Source organism: Accipiter gentilis, chromosome Z (assembly GCF_929443795.1).
Source record: "Accipiter gentilis chromosome Z, bAccGen1.1, whole genome shotgun sequence".
Lineage (NCBI taxonomy): Eukaryota > Metazoa > Chordata > Aves > Accipitriformes > Accipitridae > Astur > Astur gentilis.
In genome coordinates, this window is record NC_064919.1 from 50,808,229 (window position 1) to 50,829,928 (window position 21,700).

The following is a 21,700-nucleotide window of genomic DNA, read 5'->3' on the forward strand; positions in this document are numbered from 1 at the left end:
ATTCTAGCAGCAGTGTTGAAAGGTAATGCTCAACTTACGGGCTGATAAAAGGTAATCTTTATTACCTAGTTATGTCCCTTAGTATTGTCCAGGCTACCACATGATCTTTTGAGCAAGGTTGTCTACAACAAGATTCATTTGGAGTGGTGTTTAGATTTTTTTTTAAATTGAAATCCTGTCTTGAAGAAGTTGTAGGCAGTAAATACCATCTTGACTTGGAGAGGTAAAATGTGGAGTATACATACCTACATCATAGATTTCCTAATTTTGTACTTCTCATTCCTCCTTTAATGTAATGTGCATGAGGCATGTGATGGGTCAGTCTCTCCCCATCCCCAGTATCAGAGGATGTTTTGGTCTTGTGAAGAGGCAAGGGTGACCACACAGGGCATCCGCAAAACCAGTGTGACTTCATGCATGGGAACCTGTGGAAATAGAGAGAGATGTTTCCTTGCAGGTGCAGAGCTGTGCAACTTCTCTCCAGCTTTGCAGGGTTTGTCAGACAGCAGGTAAGCTCTCACTGGCATTAGGGTTTTGAAACAATAGATAAATGAATAGGTATGCTAGGAAAATCCAGGCCAGCAGCACTGGAGGAAAAGACAGGAGCTAGCTGAGTTTCTCAGATGGAAGGCATAATCTTTACGTGTCTGGTAACTGCTCAGTGATGGCTGATTTATCTGTGGTGTCTGGAAATGATCTGTTTGTAGTTAAGAGTCTTTAAGAAAGGTAGCTAGACCCTTGTTATAGCAAAAATGCTGCTTGCTTACCAGCCATCCAGTTTACTCCATATAAAGCAGAAGCTTGAAGTTAGAAGTTGAAGTTAGAGCTGTACTGCTTTCACATTAAAACCTCATTTTTTACAGTGTATCTTTGTGGTGGGTTAATCTTGGTTAAAGGCTGAACTCCCACCCAGACACTTGGTCACTCACTCTGCCTACTCAACAGGACAGGGGGAGAAGATAGGAAGAGAAGGCTCATGGGTCAGGATAAAGACAGGAAGATTGCTTACCAGTTAACGTCATGGGAAAAACAGACTCGACTTGGGGAAAATTAATTTAATTTGTTGCAAATTAAAATAGATTTGGGTAATGAGGAACAAAAAAAACCCAAAACAACATCAACCCCAGACACCACCTTCCCATGCTCAACTTCAGTCCTTCATTCAGGACTTATCTCTGCCACCTCCCTGAGTGGCACAAGGGGATGGGGAATGGGGTTTGCAGTCAATCCATAACAGCTCCTCGCTGCCACTCCTCCCTCCTCACACTTTCCCCCACTCCAGCACGGGGCCTCTCCATGGGTACAGCGCCTGGAGCACCTCTTCCCCTCCTTTGACCTTGGTGTTCACACTGCAGTTTCTCACAATTTTTTTTCCCCTCACCTCCTCTGCCTGTGCAGTGTTTTGCCCTTTCTCAAACCTGTTCTTTGTGAGGTGGCACCATCTTGCCTGAGGGGCTCAGACATGTCCTGCGGTGGGTCCATTGGAGCTGGCTGGGTCCAGCTGTGTCCAACACAGGGGAGTCCCTGGCCTCACAGAGGCCACCCCTGCCGCCCAAACCTTGCCACCTGTACCCATTATAGTTTTCCTTCAGTTCACTTTAGTTGAAAGCAAAGACTGCTGCATGTACATATGTATGGAATGTCAGCTGCCTGCAGAACCTTCTACTGCAGGTGGGATGAACTTTCAAGTGTACTAGACATTGTTGAGGACAAGAGAAATAGGGCTAAGAACTCAGGTGCCATAGCGTGTAAGCAGCCATAATAGAACAAGTTATGCCAGTTTCTAAGGGGCTTGCATTGTGTTTGCATGGAAACTGAAAGATGTGATTTACTCATTAAATAAAGGATGACAGTGTGGTTTAATCAACCCATCCCCCATTGAGAAGAAACATGGATACTATTTCTTGGAGAAGTTTTATTCTACCAATGTGATTTGCAGTTCTTAGGCGGGTGAGACTCTCTCTGTCTCTGTTGGTAATGTTTGACTGACGTGCTTTGTATCTTATAACAGATCATGGTAATGTCGGATGGCACATCGTTCTCTTCAGGACAGAGCCTTCATCTACCCAGCCTTCCCAGTAACTCCCTGTCTTTTTCTGAAGTGAAGAAGAAATCATCTCATGGGCCAAAGGTGAGTCTTATTTTGCTAGAAGATACTTGAGCCAGTGTTGCTTTTGCTGGGAAATAACTTGAGAAAAAGTATTTCTAGGTATTTTTGCAATCTCATTATGTAGTCCAGTGATAATACGTCTTGACATTTCTTTGCTGTGAACTTACGGTTTGCCACATGAAAATGGTGCAGAACAAGGATGATTGTGAGAACAGGTGCCAATGAAGGTACTGCTTTTCTGGATTTTGTACATGCACAATTGTTTTCCTCCTTTCCCAGAAGGAATTCTAATGGTCTGTTGTAGTATTAGGGGGTTGTGATGATGGAAGTGTGATCTACAGAAATCTAAAGAACATGAGAAAATACTATAATAGTTTCCTTTATTAAGTATTTTCTAATACTTTTCATGATAATTGTGTAGAGTGAAACTTCTGTTGTTTAGGATTTTTAATCTTGTTTAAATTTCAGGGGTTAATTCTTCACTAGGTGTTTCAAAAACAGCAATGTGTGATCAGTCTCTAGGACATCAAATTGAATCCCCAAACTAGAACACAGGGAAAAGGTATAGTCCAATGAACCTTTTGAGTAATATAAATGGACCTTTCTGAAATGGCAGATAATTTTTTCAGTTTGACAAAATGAATGAATGGTGTGGAAGGATAAAGAGTATCTTATTATGTATTCAAATAAGAAATGCAACACATTTACTTATGTCGTAAATTAATTAACATATATGCCTTGTCTCCGTTCTGTTAAATTCTTTGGGGGTTGATTTTCTTTCTTAGCATCTTGTTAATTTGAAATGTGTTACTTAATCTTGCAGTGCACGTACCGCAAGGGGCAATACTCATTTTTATCAATAACTTTCATGTTCTGTAGCTGTACCAAATCTTGTATCTTGTAAGAACTTTCAGGTAATGAACTATGGGTATGCCTAAGTGTGTCCATTGATAAGAATGTGTCACAACAGTAAGGACATAGGGGAGGGTGGGGGGAAGGAGGTGAGTTCTTTGACATGTTTCTGCCTGGTTTGCGTTGCACCTGAGTGCCTCACTATCTCTGATGCAGGTCTTCCTGTGACATTTAAAGGATACATGGATGTGTGATTATTTTTGTTTTCCTAATGAGGAGCTGAGGTAGATTGAATCTGAGGATTAGACTGAAGGCGCTTACTCTGACATGCTAAAATGACTGCTTATTGCCTAAAATGGAAAGCAACTGGCTATACCAGGTGCTCAAGCAAGGTGCTGAAGATAAGTGACTGCTCAGACTAGGATGCATGTCCATCTACTTGCATACTGAAGATGAATTACTTTGACACTTTACCATCTATAAGAGGGGTTCTCATGAGGTTGAGTAGCTCTCTAGAGTTCAGTTTCCAATCACCCATGTCTTGCATTGCTTGCCAATGCAGGCATACTGAGGCTTGGCCTATAAATAAGCAACCCAAACACCTGCAAAAGGACTTCAGAGAGGTACAGATATGATACCAAGTCCTACACTAATGCTTCATCTAGTAACTGTACACCATGGTAAGTCTTGAATCTCCAGTGTAAATTTTTTCATAAGCAAGTGCTAATCTGGGATGTCATTTTTCCTAACTATATTCGGACAATGAACTTTTGTCTGTTGTAGAAACCTGACAAGTGTGGAGTGTGGTTGGGGTGAAGCAGGGTGAAGGAAATGTTGCATGTTTGCTGCACTCATCCTTGTAAATGAATGTTCGAAATCTTTCATTTTTGCTGAAGCAACCCAACAATGTGCAGCCAGTTTGACCCATAGCAGGAAGTTACAGGAGTCAGTAGGAGGTTAGATGTGCATCACATCTCAGGATTGTATTCAATATCTGTAAAATTGTTACCCAGGAATGTTTTTTAACTATTTGGTTTCAAAATAAGGATGATCAGCAACAATGCTGTCTATTTGAAATAATTAATTTTTCAACCTTGTATGTTGTTCACTGGAGTTTTTAGTAGTGGGAAGATATGTTATATCAATACAGTGTTTCTTGCCAGTTGGTGTGAATGTTCAGTTTTTCCTTTCCCTGCCAGCAATCTTTGTTCCTGCCCAGCTTACAACACTAATGAGCAACTGTTCTTGTATGTCATAAAGAAAGAGTTGTAAATACCTGCCTTACTGAGGATCATCAGCTGTTTTTGAGAAATGGAAACACAAAGTAACCTTGGGTTTAGTATAGCAAAAAAGTTTGATATTTTTTCTAATTATAAATCCTGGGGGCTGAGAACCATTGGAATTTTGTCTTAAGGGGTTTTGTTTTGGTTCGAGTGCAGGAGTATTCCAGCCAATGTGTAAATAGATTTTTGTTTTTGTCATTTGGAATAATCCCAGTGATGGAACAACTTCGGTGTCCAAATTTCATTTCAATATGCCTCTAGAATAGGAGCTGTAGAAAGGTATTGGTAGTTCTTGGGTTTAAGTTGTCTGTACCAAAACTGTACATGCATGTACTCCCGGTGTCTGTCCTGGATGATTTGGGCATTTTTCTGCTGCAGCAATAGCCCTTTGATGTGCTTAGCTTGGTTTTGGTTTGTTTTGTGTCTGTAATACCAAAGTCAACTCTGAGGTCAGTTTTAAACTCTAAGTATGGAAAACGAGAACTTAAGAATATTTGCTTACCCATTTGCCATTACAAAGCACCACACAGACTTTCTGGTTAGAGGAGAATTGCACTCAAGACAGTAAAACTAGTGCAATGAAGTGGTATTGTTGGTTTAGCGTTCACTTATAAAAAAATACAATGCAGTATGAAGAGAGAACTGTCACTTTGCTTTCTGTCACATCCTCTTCTGAAATATCTATTAAAAACCATACATGTTTGTATTTCTGAAGTTCCATGATTTTGTGTGTAATTTAATGGAGATGGTATTAATGAGCCCCAGTGTTATGATTCTAAAACAAAGCTTTAGTCTTGGAAATACAGAGGACAGGCAGAAATGCATGAAACCTTACTTTATGCATTTTTTCAGAACATAAAAATAGCTGCAGATACTTGTGTTGCTTTTAAATCAGTTGTATTACTGTGCCTCTTTGTATTACGTAAATACAACATGCACAGAATACAGAGAAACAGCTTGATTAGTTTTGTTGAGGTGATTATGTCTTTTGGAATGAGCTGTAGTGTCAGCTGCAGTGAAATGAGGTTTACTTTATAAACAAAAAACCAAAAGCTCTTATTCCTGTGTGTGACCAGAAAAAAAGAAAAATTATTTTATGCTCCCCCTTTTGGCTTTCTCTGTCAAACAAGTGAGCCTTGTAATTCTCCATCTGCTTCTAATTCTCCTGATGTCATTGGTTGTAATAGTTTGGGAGGCTGGACAAGCTGAAGTGTGGAAAGCCTTGTAAATATGCAATATAGTAATAATCTGTGAGAAGAACTAGTAGCAGGTAAATTCCTCTCCAGCATGCAGCTAGCAAGTGGAATAATACCACAGTATTTGTGGAGTTTTCAAAATACTGTGTGTGTGTGATTTCCCAAATCAGTTAGTGTTTCAATAATAAACATATTTGTATTCAACAGAAATCTGAATTTCCTTGCAGAAGTAATTCCTCTTTAGCTATCTTCCTCCTCTTTTAAGAGCAGGAGGCATATTTGAGACTAATTCCAGTCTGTTGGCTCAAGATGGATGCATTATTTCAATAGGCATAACATTTGAAGATACGCTTTTTTATTACAAATTAAAATAATGCATGTTTTTATGATCACTAATACTAAATTTGTAGACTAAACCGAGACTACAGTAGACTGGCATGGTCATGGCAGTGTGCTCAGTTTAATGACTTCATAAAATTTAATGAACCTCTCATCACTCCCCACAACTGCTTCATTTGCTAATTAGGTTCCTAATGTCTGTCAGCAACTGGAGATGTTTGAAATGATTTCCAGAGGATACTGCTTATTTAAACTTATGTTCAACAAAAGTGGGAATTCCTTTTTGTGGTGTGAAGTCAGAATCCAACCCTGCAAAATATACAGAGCGTTCAACACTATTTTTTGCCTTGTAGTTACAGAAGTGTTTTAACCTGCAAATGTGTTACCCGTTGAGCAGCTGTCATGGCCCATTTGGATCTCTCAAATTCACAGGACACTGTAGTCTGATTTAAACTTTATTGCATGAGCCATTAAGAAATACAACAAACAAACATGACAAAGAGGGCTCAGTCCCCTTTGCCCAGACTAGTCTATCACATGAATTCACTTATTCACCACTCAAGTCATAAGGTATCATAACTTATAACATGTTACTCTTAATCCATGCTCTTAGGAACAAAAACAACAACAAAAAAAATTACCTAGCTGACAGTGAGAGTGCTCATCCTTCCTCCTCCGTCACGGTGGGGGTGTCCCCTGGATCAAACCAGGAAGCACGAAAGCCTCAGCAGTCCAGCTGCTGATGGATCTACTTCAAAAGCTTTTTTTTTAATCGTAAGAAGATGTTTTATACCTTCGGGCTTGGAGGTTTGGTTTATATAATTTCCGTAAGTTAGTAGATTCTGACAAAACTGCCAGGCAAAGATAATGGTTGCAGGAGGCAGGAATTTGCAGGAGAACATGGCGGCATAATGGCCCTTTAGATCTTTCTGGCCACCTGTCCTGCCTATGTGATGCTCTTGCTGCTCCCAGCATACATCAAGGCCTTAGAATGAGCTGTGTTAACCAAAATCTGAGCAGTTGAATGCAACAGTCACAGTAGCACAGTTTTTCTCTGTTGGTAAAATCTTAGATTTTTATCTTGCTTTCTAAAATACTTATTTTTAAAGATCTGTTAGTACTGCTCTATGAAGGGGGGTATGTATCTTGAAGTACTATATGTACATGGTGTTACTTGGCTTAAGAAAATAAAACACTGGCAGGTATTTTAACATGCGTATAATCCTGCGTATTACTCTTTTGATGCTTGTTAGGCAATGTATCAAAGTCTAACATTCCCTTGGGTTGCTTCAATACTTGATGAGTACACAAATGTCAGCTGTGGTGTGTAAATGTGTTACCTGTCAAAACCCCACCATCTCCATTTTACGTATGAACTTGAGAAAAGACTGTTTTATTTGTCCTTAGCAGAAATATATCATTCACACTTATTCCTTGCAATACTACTTAAGGTGGGAGGGAAAAGAAACATTAAACACACTTTTAGATTTTTATAAGTAAGAAAATGGTTTGAAAGTACTTTCTGATTCTCAGTAATATCTGTGCTGACATAATGTGAACATTTAGCCGCATTTAATCCCCATCAGCCTTCCACATTCATCATTAGGTTTGATATAATTTTACCAGTGAATATATCTGGGTTTTTTTCTGTCTTACAGATTTTATGTTCCTCCTGCTATTTCCTCTAAGTCATTGTTGGCTTCTGTTAAGGTCATTGCAGAAACTGAGGAAATAAGAAAAGATACCTTTTTTACTTAGAGAATGAATGCAGATATAAAAGTAATGGATTGGCTGTCTTAATGAAAGAGTGGCTCTCAGAAAGCATGGCAGGGTTGTGTAAATATGTCTATATCATAAGTGTATCATATACTTTACCATGCTTTCTATGAAAACTTCAGCTTCCATGTTGTAGAAAGAGAAAAGAAGTCTGGTTTTAAAATTGCAAAGACAATAAAGATCTCAAGTTCCTATTGGTTTTAATACTACTGCACCCCAGGACCTACTTCACAGTTCTTCTCTGTTGGAAAACCACTAAAATGAGTCTCTCCATTTGGAGCAATTTAAAATACCTGGTAAGGAGACCAATAAGAAGCATAAGGTCTCCATCTAGTTTATTAATGGCACACATTTTATTCTTCCCTAGGGCAACATTTACAGGTCTGGCATGATAGAACAAGATGTGAAGATGAAAGCATTAATACTTACTTCATATGGAAACCTTTGGGGCTGGTCCTGGATCAGACAAAATACAGAGCTTTTATTATTATTTTTTTAAAAAAATTAATTTAAAAATAAATAAATAAATGAAAAATTTAAAAAAAAAAAACAAAAAAAAAAACCAAAAACAAAACCCCAAAAAAACCCCAACACCAGGAAAGGACTTTTGACTAAAGTAAAAGATCTCAAGGAATGATTCATGCTTTTTTTATTTTTGTTTTTTAATTGCTGGCCTGGGAAATGAGCGAGTGCCTTATGTTCAGACATTCAAATGTCATCATAATATTGTTCATTGTTGATGCTTCTGCTTGTTGTTAATGTTGATGCATATATATTATATAGATATAGTTAGATTTCCAAATGTCACTCAGAAATACATTTGCAGTGCTGATGCAAGGAACACCTGAACAAAAAGCACAATTGAATAATTTGTGCAGCACTGTGTGAAAATTCAGTGTTTCACTAATTAGTTAAGATAATGAGAAAGGAGAAACAGTTGAAAATATTTTTAATTAATTGTTTCCATTTCCACCTGTTGCTACAGAGGAGAGGGGAGATACTGCTCTTTTTGCACATATGGTATGTGCAAACTGTTCAGGTCAAACTTTACATACTTTTATTTTCTAAGTTAGTATGTGTTCTTTTTTCTGTTCTTTTAAGCTTGGTATTGTTAATGAAGTCCTATTCAGTATAAATCTCTATCTAGAGTTAGGATTTTTACAAATGTCACGATACATCAGGTTTCATGCCTAATTTTTTTTTTTTCCAGGGTTTTAGTATTTTCAGTTTTATACCAATTAAAACTCTGTTCTGGGTAAAGGGAAAGGAAATCAGTGGGTATATGTAATATATTTGTCAAAGTGTTTCTTTCTAAGAGTTTCTCAGATGCTAGGCAATATATAGATAGAAATGCTTACAGACAAGTTGGAAGAAAGTAAGGAACCTAAACTTGTTCACTGTAGGTTCCTGTAAATTGAAATGTCACTTTGCAGATTTGAAGTAGTGTAAAAATGAAGCTTGTTTCTGGAGAGAGTGCTACAGGTGTTTAGTGTTTATAACACTGCAGTTAGACTACTGGGTATTTTTGAGATGCTGAGTGCCCACTGCTTGCAGTTTCAGTGAAAGTGGGCAGGGCTGGAGCTATCCTCATCTTTTCAAAATTCCTGGGTGTTAATTCTCAGAAGAAAGGATCCCATATGACCTATTCCAGATAGTTCAGTTCCCTTATTGCTGGTTCTAGTTGCAGATCACTACTTTCCTTGCCATTTTGACTTTTCAGATTCACCTGAGTGAGGAATGATACTGCTCTGCTTTTTCTGCTTTTGCCTGTCTTATACCTCTGAGTCATCACCACTGTCTCAGAAACCCATCTCACAACAGTTGAATTTAAAAAAATGCAATGAAATACTCAGCAGAGACAGCGGCAGTAAATACAAAGAAGAAAGCTTTTTTTAGTAAAGGAGGTTTTCCGTAAAAAGACGTTGATTGCTGAGATGCCATAGCCAGGCTGGACCCGGAGTTGTTATTGTGTATAAGGAAAAGGATCTGGCAAAAGCTGGAGAGAAGATCACAGTTGAGAAGTCAAGCTTTGTCTGAAATGTCATCAGGATGCACATATTTTGCTCTCATCCTGAAATAATTCTGTTGATAGCATATGGCTCATAGCCTCATCTTTACCTTATGATTTTTTTTTTTCTGGTATCCACTGGTCTGGTATCTACTGGTCATGGTTAACATTTCCTAAACTGTCTTTATGTTCATCTTAAGCTGTTTCTTAAAAAAAATAAATCTAGTTCTTAAGATAAAAACTAACTTGTTTTGCAGATATTGACAAGCAGTGGTAACTGCTCATGTTCCATCACTTTGTTACAGAGAAGTTGACCAAAATCATGGGGTTTGTATCTGTTTTTATACAGGTATTTGCAGTTTCTGGTTTTCAAACTTCAGTTCCAAGTTTTTAATATGAATCCTGTGTCCATATTGTGCCTGTCATTTGGAGGATTCTTTTTATGTTCTTTTTTTTGTAAGTAAAATTTTGCGTCTGCTTTTTGCAGGACCCAACTAGGATTCTGAACACAAATAGCAGCAGCAGCAGTAGTAACTGTTTTTCAAAGATACACAAGTTAACAAAAGATCACAAGGAAAAAACTTCCAGAGACTCAAAAGAACATAAAAGTGCCTTCAAAGAACTTTCCAGGGAACACAACAAATCTTCCAAAGAATCCTCTAAGAAACCCAAAGAAAACAAACCACTAAAAGAAGAAAAAATAGTTCCTAAAATAGCATTCAAGGAACCCAAACCCATATCCAAGGAGCCAAAATCTGAAAACAGTGCCATCCTTACCATAACAGGTGGGCAGCAGCAAGAAAAGAAGACTCCCACAAAAAGGCCCTCTGTTCTGGACTCTGATGAACCTTCTGCAAAAAAGAGAAAAAAAAGTGGTTCAGATTCATTTTTTAAAAGTTTTTCTAGCGCCCCACCACTGATTCTTACTTGTTCAGCTGAAAAAAAACAGGCAAAGGATAGATCTCAACTCAAGGTGGGGAGAGTCAAAATTGAAAATGATGCACTGGAAAGGAAGACGCCTACTCTGCCACCATTTGATGATATTGTAGATCCCAATGATTCTGACATGGAGGAAAACATGTCCTCCAAATCTGAAGTAAGTGATGTTTGGTTTTGCTTCATATGTGTTGAGTATTCCCAGTCTGTGGGATTGTGCACCATGTTTGTATTTTCCCCTTCCTTTCTCTTGTCTACTGCCAGATGGTACAAACTGAAGGATGCTGACTGCTGGCTGTTCGAACTTATGCATGTTCTAGTTGTATTGTATTGCTTATTCAAGTTTAGTTAATTTATAAATCTGTCAACATTATGACGAATGAGCTTATGGGAGTTGGCTATAAATAATATTGCTCTTTTGATCTTGTTCTTTTTAATTTCATGCTTCTTGTGAGAGAAAAGGAAGTTCATTTAAATGCTTGTATTTCACACCCTAAGTCTTTGTGTTCAGGTGTTAGAGAATTCAGTAAATTCAGGAAAGGGTTGCAGTGAATCAGAGTGTTATTTGTTGTTTTTCTGCTAGAAAGGGCAGTTCTGTGAATGATTCCAGTTTTGTGGAGGAGTAGGAGTTCCTAGAATCCCCACTCTGATGAGGAGAATCTATCTAAAGTAACAAGCTTATCTAACAAGAAAGACTATTTTTATGGAAGTTTCATTGCCTGAAAATATTTGTCTACCGTGCCTGCCTGAAAATATTTGCCTTACCGTGCCTGCTCATGTGTTTCATGCATTGTTTGCTCTTGATATTAGGATTTTAATCATTCTCCTAGCAGACTTCAGTTTTCAGAAGCATCTTCTGTAGAGACATGAGTTGAGAAGGGGAGGCTTGTTTGGTGCCTTTAATGAATGTCTGCAGAATTTCACAGTCATTCCTTCTACACTTAATTAGTTTTAACCAGGGAGCCTAATGAAAGGTGAACAAGCAGTGTTAATAGAGGTAAATCTGTATGTTGGATAAAATAGTTTGAACTTTTTGTATGTGTTGGTGGGTTTCTAAGCATTTCTGGAAAAGGAGTAGATTTTACAGCTAGATCCATAAGGGGTATATCCTATAAATATAGACATATAAAGAAAAAAAACAAAGTGAAAAGTTGCAATGTTACACAGTAGTGGAAGTGAAAATATGACAATGCTTTTGCTATACAGGAACAGTTATTTCAGGTCTGTTAATGCTTCATGATATTAACCAACATAGCTGTCTGAACCTAGGAAGATACTTCTTCAGTGGCAAGTTCTGGCATAATAATATGCTATAAAATTCAGTCTAATGTTATTTTTTACTCTGGTACAGTTACAGTGGTGGGTATTGTAGCATTGATGAACAAAGAATGAATCATTATTCAGGATTATATTCAGTGGTAAGGTATCCAGGCTTTATTCCTAAAGTGGCTTTAAAAAAGCAAAACCACAAAAATGAACTCTGCAAATTTGTGTTAGATATAACAAATCAGATTACAAATCAATATCTAAACGAAAATTGTTAGGATACCGCAAAAATATTAACTTTGAGTCAAGTGCATTTTTTCTAGTTTGTTATGTTTATGACATAGTGCAAACCTAATAATGTATGAATTATAATAAAATTATGAATAACTTTGCTAAGAATTTTGTGAGGACAGTATTTTCTTCACTCCATGGAGTAAGAGGTGTTCTTATTCCTAAACACACGTCCTGAAATGGTGACTGTTTGCTTTCTTGGTATTAGCTCATATGCATAACTATGCATATCAAACATGATAAATTTGTAATAAAAAGTGTAATGTAAGAGAGCTGTCTGTAACTGCTCTGTAGCTAAGGTTGTATTACTTCACCTAGAATTATTTTAGTCTTGCTTTTACATTTTACAGAGAGTTCAGTTTGTCAGTAGGTGCACAAAACCAAGTAGTTTTGTGTGCATTTCTTTAAAAAAAAAAAAAAAAAAAAAAAGCTCAGGGAGTTGGTAGAGATCTGTATTTCAGACGTTTTGGAGGAGTCTTCCCTTGGCAAATGTTCATTGCTTCTGAATTTTGTCCATTAATTCTTTTTTTTAATATATAACATGTGAGAAGAAAGTTAAGAAGTGGGACATAAGCAAATAGTGCTGGCATTATGTCTGGAAATGTTTTCAACAAGCTGCACAGTAAAAGCAGATGAACTCGTACTGCTTTTATCAAAAATATTCACCAGAAGCTAGAACTTTCTGCAAAAGTAAGTTTTTTCCTATTGCTGGTCACACTGAAGACTGTTTTTAGTGCTAGGGGTAGTCCATGATGAGTTCTCAACTGCAAAGGCTGGGTTCAGGTTTTTAAATTGAGGATGACATTCTGAGAAGTTCCCACCTCATGGTAAACAAAGCTGACAAGCATCATTAAACAGAGGTGCTGCTTCACTGGACAGGTGCTACAGGAAGGCAATGCTGCTGCTCCCCCGTTTTCTTAAGATACCGCCCCTGTTCAGTGAATTGAGATGGGGTGAATCCTTTCAATTAATGGCCTTTCAGACAGAAAAGCAGAGTGTGCTTAACCCTTCTCAATATTGGCATCATGCTCTACGTAGTTCTGGGCATTCAGACTTGAAATACTGGCCTTCGCCTTCATGAAGTGGAGGACATAGAGGTTTAGCACCCTCCGAGAGAGGTGGATTCTTTTTCATGTGGTGGAGCATGTCTGCCAATGGTTAATCCATACTCTGAGCTGTCACTTGAAATTCAGATTTAAGAACACGGCCAGGTTAGCATACTGTTGCCTCAGGGGTGTTTCAGAAAGCCAGACAATGTCCTCTTATGCCCTGCAGTCATTCCCTGTTTTGAGCTCCAAAGACTTCTGTAAAATTACAGTGAGAAATAAAGCGAATCACATCCTTGCTTAGTGATAAACTTTCTGCCCTAGTTTAATAGCCTTTCTGTGCATAACTTAAAGAGTTATTTCTTGTGGTCTATTTGGAATAGGCTGTAGTGTGGTGCACTGCTGTATTTATTTTAGCTCTGTTTTTCTGTTGACTTTGAGCTGTTGGCAAGTGAAACGTGTGTCTGCATTTCTTTTCATGCTGCTTTTTTGAGTATCGCTTTTCAAATACATCTGTGATTTAAAGTGTGCTGGACTTCAGCATTAGTGATAGACTGGGTGTTCAAAACTGGGTCGTTTTAGAGTCATGTGAGCTAGCAAAGCTATTCAGGAGCGTCATGTAGTATATTCAGTTAGAAATTGCACATAAAGGCTGAGGAATTATTTTACTGGCTTTAGTATGAAGCATGTAAAGTAGGACATGGAAAGAAAGCATGTCATATTTATGGTTTTATTGAGGCATAGGAATATTAGCACAGTCCACTTGAAAACTCCAGAGATTTTGCTTTCAAATTCAATGGCAGGATATTTTAGTTAAAGAAAACTCCATCTGTTTGCTTCCTATGTTGGGACAGTGCAGCAACATGATTAAAAAAAAACCAACTTGACATTCTTGATTTTGCTGCCTGTCTGGTGATGAAACATGATGATGTTCTTATAACATTTGTGTGAGCTTCAGACTGGTGTGTGAAATGGGGAAGTACAGTTTTGGATCCGAGTAAGGCATTTTCCATGGCCAGAACTGCCCCTTCTGAGCTGTGGAGCCATTGCGGAAGGGATGCTTTGGTACTTCTTGTTTGAATATTAACCAGTTTTGCTGGTCTGGGTAGGGAGGAAAAAATGGTGCATAGCTCTAAGTGAAGCTGCTGCAGCAGAAGGACACAAAGGACATCAGGAAGATCATACATACATGTTTACATGTTAACAAATGTTCTCAGTGTATCTCCAGTTGCAGTGAACTGAATAAAACCTCTTAAAAACTGCCATGCATCAAAGTGGTTTGTTGGTGTTTTTTTTTTTAGAGAATGCATGTGGCTCTGTTGGATGAATTTCTGCTCTTGGTGTGATTATTTTGCACATGCTGTGTATTGTTTTTTTTCCCTTACTGCCTGCATATGTCCCTGCAATTGTAGCATTGTCGTTAGTAATAGTAGCAGCCTTTTGGCATGTCGAAGCTTACAGAAATTCAAACTGAGCAGAAGTGCATGTTGGCAAATTGTGACAGCTCAGGGGTGAGGACTTTCAGTTATTAAATGCACAGTACTTTAGTGGGTCTTCTGTGTTTGGAAAAAAATGTCAGCTCCAAAGGATGTCCATAACAGAACACAGAATATACAGTAGTGATCATGTAGACTATGGGTTTCTACTTAACTGCTTGCATATCTCAAAGCAGTCTTAAAGTTACAACATGAGTACCTTTTAAAAGTAATCCATAAAATGCCACTTTGGATCTGGTGTGTGATCTATTAATTTGATTGTTATAAAAGTGGAAGAATATTTTGGAAACCCTCATGGTCTTGTAAAACCTCCATCCCTTGTTGGCTGAAAAATGCTGTGTTCTGCCAGGACTGGGAGCCAAAGTAAGATCTCTTTCAGATAATATTTAAAGTTAGAAATAACAGTAGTGAAATAGAGCTCCATATGGAATTTTCACGTAGTTACCCAGGAAAAAAAAGGAAGTTAGGTTTTAATTTTTTTGTGAAACTGTGACTCTGTTAAGATCTTTAATGACACACAAGAGGATTGATACTGATGTCCTTCATTGCAGGCTGGGCACCGTGGGTTTGCAACCAGTCATATTCTTAGAATCTTTACTTTTTGCTTTATATTTTAATGCATTGTTTCTGCATTTGGTTATTTTTGGTCCAGGTGTGAATGCTGGTTTTAAAACCCTGCCAGCCACTCTTGCTGGATTGGTTGCCCATAGTACTCCTGTGTTGAAGAGGTAGTTCAGTAATCACGAACAGGCGGGTGCTAGAAGGTCATGTAAATGCTGTACAGTCCAAGGTGTTTCCTTGCATATATGTGCTCGGAGAGAAATAGTGGCCTAAGATAATCAGAAATGGTATAAAGCACAAGTATGCTCTATGGCCATCAGCATCTACTGTAGTGTGGCACCATTCAGCTGCTATATATTAAGCCCATTTTTATTAGCTGTTACTATGTGGTGAGATGAACCATTGCTGGATGAGGAAGCAGCAAGATTGCCAAGTAGTGATTCCTCTGTGGCAGCAAGCTCGGATGTTGAACCAAGATACTTTTGTTACCATGATATGTTAGGAAATCACTGGCTTACAAAAATGTTAAGGATTTAGAAATAAAATAAAACAGTGGCGATAAACTATTTAGATATGGTTGAATGTCCAGGTTGCAAATGTAATCTTGTAAGAGTCAGGAAATCTTGCATTCTTGAGGCAGTCATGGGTATTAAGTTGTTTTTTTTCAGTTTTGGGCAATGTCATATTTTGACCACAGAAATAACATCATACATTATTAGGCTACTAGTTCAGGCTTCAGTATTTTACTTTATTCACAAGTGTTGGCTACATCTGTTTCAGTGGGCACTACTTACGTGGATTAACTCAATCATTTGCATAAATGCACTTTTAGGTTGGGGCCTTATTTTCTATATTTCAACCCCGGAGAATTCTATTCACCTGCTAGCCTGCAGAAAGTAAGGATTTTAACTGGGTATGTCAGTGCCAATATTTTAATTATATTCTTTCTTTTGTGGCCAAAAAATACTTTGTGCCTGGTCCAGTAAAGTCATGACAGTGTCATGAGGCCAAGATGATTGCAGTCAAAATGCTAAAGATAGGAGATTTTATTTTAATCATGATTAGGTGAGATCATCTTAATATGGATTTCATTGCTTTGAAGTTGCTTTATCTGCATACATTATGTTGTGATCCAGAGAAATGGCTCCATATAATTAAAATAAAATCCCACACCTGTTACTTATCAGCTGAAATAGTTTAACTATGTCTACAATAGTTAGATCTATCCAAGGTTTTTATGCCCTTTTATTTTTTATGTGGAACCATCAAGTTCACAGTTGTTTTCTTTGGCAAAAATGACATGTTTTACTCATGTACTTTTGAAGGTTTGCTGCCAAACTCCCCATGAAATTAATTAGATAATTTTCATAATGCTTCCCATTCAGAAGCTTGTAATCTAGTGATGACTGATGTGAATTCTCCAGGACACACCATAAATGCACAAATTAATTTTTACATTTTAAAGACTGAGCAATCCTCTGAAGCTTAAATTTTATCAAGGCAGGACAAAGGCTGCCTGAACTCACTACTACCATGAGTGTAGCATGTATCATACCTGTGTAGAATTAATGACGATTCATTGCCTGCTAATGAGGGACTTCTGTTCAGCTCTCCATGCTGTGGAGCCCTGGGGTTGTGCTTGGTGTTGGCACTTCGTGCCACACTGGGGGAGCATGCTGGGGGGCCCTTTTGGGATGGGGAAGGGATGCTCCTGATGAACATCATGTGCCTGCCCCAAACTTGAGGCTGATAGTGCCTATGCATCACTGTTCTTCCAGTATTGAAATGTGTGGTTAGCTGTTCCCTCACGACAATAGTGTCTACTCCTTCACTGCAAAATCAAGGCATGCCAGCAGTTATTGTTTAGGGAAAGCCTGATGCCTGCAACTAATTTTAACAATAATTTGGGTATTTGCTGAAGGTGGTCCTACATCACTACACCAGCAATAGAAAAACTGTCATTCACTTAAACTTTAAGAAGTGTTGGTGTGAATTTGGTTTAACTCACTGTGTCATCATTCAGTCATACTGTCTTTCTCAGTGTAGTCAATACCTTAGTACAGCTGATGTTTTTGTTAGAAAAAGATGTTGCAAAATGAAGTTTTCTCCACACTTTTCTCTGCAAACAAACAAAAAGCTTTGAGTGAAACATTCATCTGTGTTGGTAGTAATTCCTGTAAAACCTGATAAAACTGATAAAATACACCCCATCACCAGCAGAGCTGTGTTTCATAGCTGAGGTTAACAGGCAGCTGGACTGGTGCCTGAGCACCCCGAGGAAAGATTACTCGTGTGTCTGGGGATAACGGGTACCAGGGGCAGCTGTAATTGGATCAGTGGCCTCAATATTGATTACCCCGATCAGAAAACCATTGCCAAATTTATGCCCTTTAATATCATTGGTGGTGAGCAGCTGTGATTAGGACAGAATGAAATCAAATAACTTTGCTGTTTTGTGTGAGGTCATTTTAGGTATTACCTAAATAATGGGAGGAGATTACATATGAGTCCAACCTGTGTGTTTTTAATGATTCAAATTATCTACCACGAAAGTATTAGAGTTTAAACCATGACAAGAAAAGAGTAGATATATGCTGTGATACTTTTAATTACTTTCATTGTATGAATAATCTTTTTCCATTGCCGATGCTGCTTTAATGCAGTTTAGTTAATACACTGTAACCTTATTCTATGGGTGAAAAGGACGTGGTTTCAAGACAGTGCTTATTGCATTGTGTCTTCCACAAGGAGAGTAAAATATCACAAGTGGGCATAAATATCAAGCAAAGAGCCATGGTCTGAATATTCTGGACAACAACAGTTTGGTTGCAAAGTTTCTCAAGTTCAGGGCAAGGGAAAGGCAGGTTCAAGGCAAAAGGAAAAAGCCACTCTTGGTGTTCTCAGTGACCTAAATTTGCTTTGGCAGAGGACCATTGGGAATAGATAAAATTTTGTGAGTTAAATGTTACAATTTTAGCTAAAGAAAACAGATGTGATGATTCAACTTGATTTATTTGTGCCATATGCAGCCTTTTTGATCCTTTGAACACTGTAAAACTCAAGATTGATCAGGGTTGTAGTACATGAGTTTTTAATGTAGCCAATATTTTAAATAATAATAATTACGCAATATTTTTAATAACTTCAATTATGTGTATCAATTACATTACAGATATATTACACTACAATATAACAGTTTGAGGGAAATGTAGTTTAAATATAAATAAGTATTAGATATTCTCATTTTTTAAAGAGATTTTGTCTTGTATCTTGTGTTAGTAACTTAATACACCTTATGAAACCATTGCAAAACTCTTTCTACTAATGTAAAGCTGAGATCACACTATCAAAACCCAATTTGAAGTCTCCAAAGCAGGGACAAGGAGCTTTAAATTAGTATTATTTTTTGTAGTTATCAGTAAGAGTGCATGAGTAGGCAAAGTTACAGCACACAGATATGTCAGCTGTAAATGGTAAAATACCAGTAAGACAACAGCAATCTGTTCTGTGGTGGTTTTTTTCCCTAGAATCAGCATTTTATAGTTCTGTGTGTACATAATATGCATGATCTTTTGTGAAAACTACTGACAAATACATGATAGTATTAGCATAGAGCAAGTGCTTAGGAACCATACTGACAGATGCCTCAGAAATATCCATAGAGAAAAATGTGTGTAGAGCATACTATTGCTAACCATCATGTCTGAAATTCATTGATTGGTCTACAGTATCACAAGATTGGCTAAAAATTATGACACTTCGAAAAATAGGGGCTTTGTTTTGGTTTAGGGACTCAAGAATTTTTTAGGGTACAACATGGCTTTTTTTATTTTTCTCTCTACAGCTTCTCACTGAAGCTGGAATGTACAGAAATGAAAGCTGAAATATTCAGTCGTTTAAATCCCAGGAGTTAAATTTGAGAAAAATGTATATATAATGAGGCTCACTGTGAAACTAACAAGGCCACAAAGATGGCATGGAAGAGCTGCACTAGATCTCTCTATAGTTTATGGTGAAATTTTGGACAAAATTTTTTCATTTTCTGGGATGTAAGTTCAAGAGCCAGCAGTCTGCATTAGCAAAGACAGTGCATAGGGACTCTGCGGCAGCACTTCAGAAGAAAAGCTGTTGTTTTTCATGTATTTAGGTATATATGTACTTTATGTGTATGACCTTGACAAGATTTCTACATAGTGAAGGTTTAGCATAGGGTCGTGCTGGGAGCACTCTACGGTTTGAGCTACATAAGAAGAGAGAGGAGCTACAGTGAATTTGCAAAGTCTGTGAGTACTTGCTGTAAAGACCAGATCTCTAATGATGTGGAGATGTACTGTAGTGCAGAATAACATCCATAAAAGAAGTTTTGCATGTAGTGAGATGGTTCTCCAGCTGTTTCTTTGTTAATAGGAGTCCATGATTTTCTAACATCAGGACCTCAGATCTGGGAGAATGTAGGTGAGCAACTGTCTTACTGCACCAAAAATGACAGCAAACTGTCTGTTCAGTTTCCCAAACAGTGAACTGGAATTGCATCAACATCTGACCTTCTCAGTGCTAATGTGTATAATAGGGCACAAGAGAGAAAATAGGGCAAGAGAAGAGCATTGGGGAGTGTTGGCTTCCAATACAGCAGCTGTCAGGACTGGCCAGAACAGCTACCACCTATCTTCTACCATTGCTATTAGTACCCTTAGAGCAGAAAATGTAGATTAGCTGAGTAAAATTCTTACATTGGCTTTAATACGTAGGCTGAATTTTCTAGGTTGTATCTGGTACTAAAATTGAGGGTTAGACCTTCTTTCTAAAACACTTTTCTCTCCTTTGTTGGCTTGTGAGAGCTTTGTGTATAGAGTGTGTGAAGGTTCTCAAAGGGAAAGTTTAAAAAGTGTAGTCAAACTCCCAAAAAAGTCAGTATTTGAGTATTGCTTGTCAGCTTAAATTGGCCTTTCCACACTTTACTGGAGTACGGAGGGACAGTCACCATTCTCTCATCGCAGGGCTTTCATGCCACTGAGCTTACAAGATAAGCAATATTCTTCAAACAAGTGATTTATTTAGGGTATCTTCTTCCATCGGTGGGCCCTCATTTTTGTGGGTTGTTTTTCCCCACATAATTTGGGCTTTGAATAGAATATAGAGCTGTTAACTTCCCCACGTTGTGCTGCTCATACTGTATTAATTCTTCACAAATATTGATGTCTTTTCACACATTCCTGGGGAAATGTGATCCAGTTAACATAGTTTTTAGTGCCAATTTTGAAAAGCCAAAGACTTTTTATAATCCTGTCTTAGCCAGCATTCATTTTGTCTACATATTCAGAACAGTTTTCGTCATTCTTGGTTGGGGTTATCTGACGAGAACTTCCACCAGTTTGCACTCTGCCTCTTTCAGTTTGTTAAGGACTACCTTCACACTCACATGAGCATACACATTTTTAGTTTATTTTACCTTTAGTTTACTAATTATCTTGTAGGCATGAAATCCATGGAAACTGTAGTATTAGCTGTTCTACATGAGAAAAAATAATCTTCTTTCCTGTACTTCTTTGCCTGCTTTACTATGTGTCTTCCACTCTTACCAGTAAGATTTCTTCAGCAAAACTATTCCTGCAGGCAGCGGCCTTCACTGGTGCTTCATCTTTCAACTGTATTGTGCAGTGTACTGCAAAAGGATTTTCTTCTCCATGTGTTAGCTCAGTCTCCTGTGCATGAGCTTTCTCTAAGTCTTACACTAGCTTCAGTATTTCTGAGTTTTATGTTAGCAGTGTCTCGAATTTATCTTTTATTTATAAAGCTAAGACAAAATATGTACATAAATACAGAAGGAAAAGGATTTTCTTTCAAAAGTAGACACATTTCAGTAGGATGGTCTCTAAAGAAACGCAAATCCAGCTTCATCCAGTGTAATTGTTCAGATGAAACAACTGCAATGTTTGCCTTGAGGTCTTTTCTGAGTACTAGTTGTTAAATGAAGGATGTGTTTTAGATTCACAGAATCACAGACTGGTCGAGGTTGGAAGGGACCTCTGATGGTCATCTGGTCCAACTCCCCTACTCAACCAGGACCACTTAGAGCTGGTTGCCTAGGACCACATTTAGACATTTTTTAAATATTGCTAAGGAGGGAGACTCCACAACCTCCCTGAGCAACCTGTGCGCATGCTTGGTCACCGTCACGGTACAAAAGTGTTTCCTGATGTTCAGAGGGAGCCTGCTGTGTTTTCCTTTGTGCCCATTGCCTCTTGTCCTGTCACTGGCTCTGTCCTCTTTGCACCCTCCCTTCAGGTAGTAATAAGATCCATGAGGACCCCTGGGTCCTTTTCTGCCAAGCTGCTTTCCAGCTGGGTGGCCCCCAGAGTATGTTGGTTCATGGGGCTGTTATTCCCCAGGTATAGGACTTCGCACTTGTCCTTGTTGAACTTCATGAGGTTCCTGTCGGCCCATTTCGCCAGCCTGTCAAGGTCCCTCTGAGTGGCAGAGAGACCCTCTGACATACTAGCCACTCCTCTAGTTTTGTGTGACCATCAAACTTTCTAAGGG

The 21,700-nt window shown here is 38.2% G+C and overlaps 1 protein-coding gene across 3 annotated transcripts in view; it reads left to right on the forward strand.

The window, feature by feature from the left end:
• Positions 1-21,700, forward strand: part of MLLT3 (MLLT3 super elongation complex subunit) — a 133,073-nt gene that overhangs the window by 86,821 nt on the left and 24,552 nt on the right. For all 3 annotated transcript variants that reach the window (XM_049796018.1, XM_049796019.1, XM_049796020.1), the window contains 2 exons: positions 2,012-2,131; positions 10,052-10,660. In XM_049796018.1, coding sequence (XP_049651975.1) covers positions 2,012-2,131; positions 10,052-10,660 — 729 coding nt within the window. The remainder of the gene's footprint in view (positions 1-2,011; positions 2,132-10,051; positions 10,661-21,700) is intronic.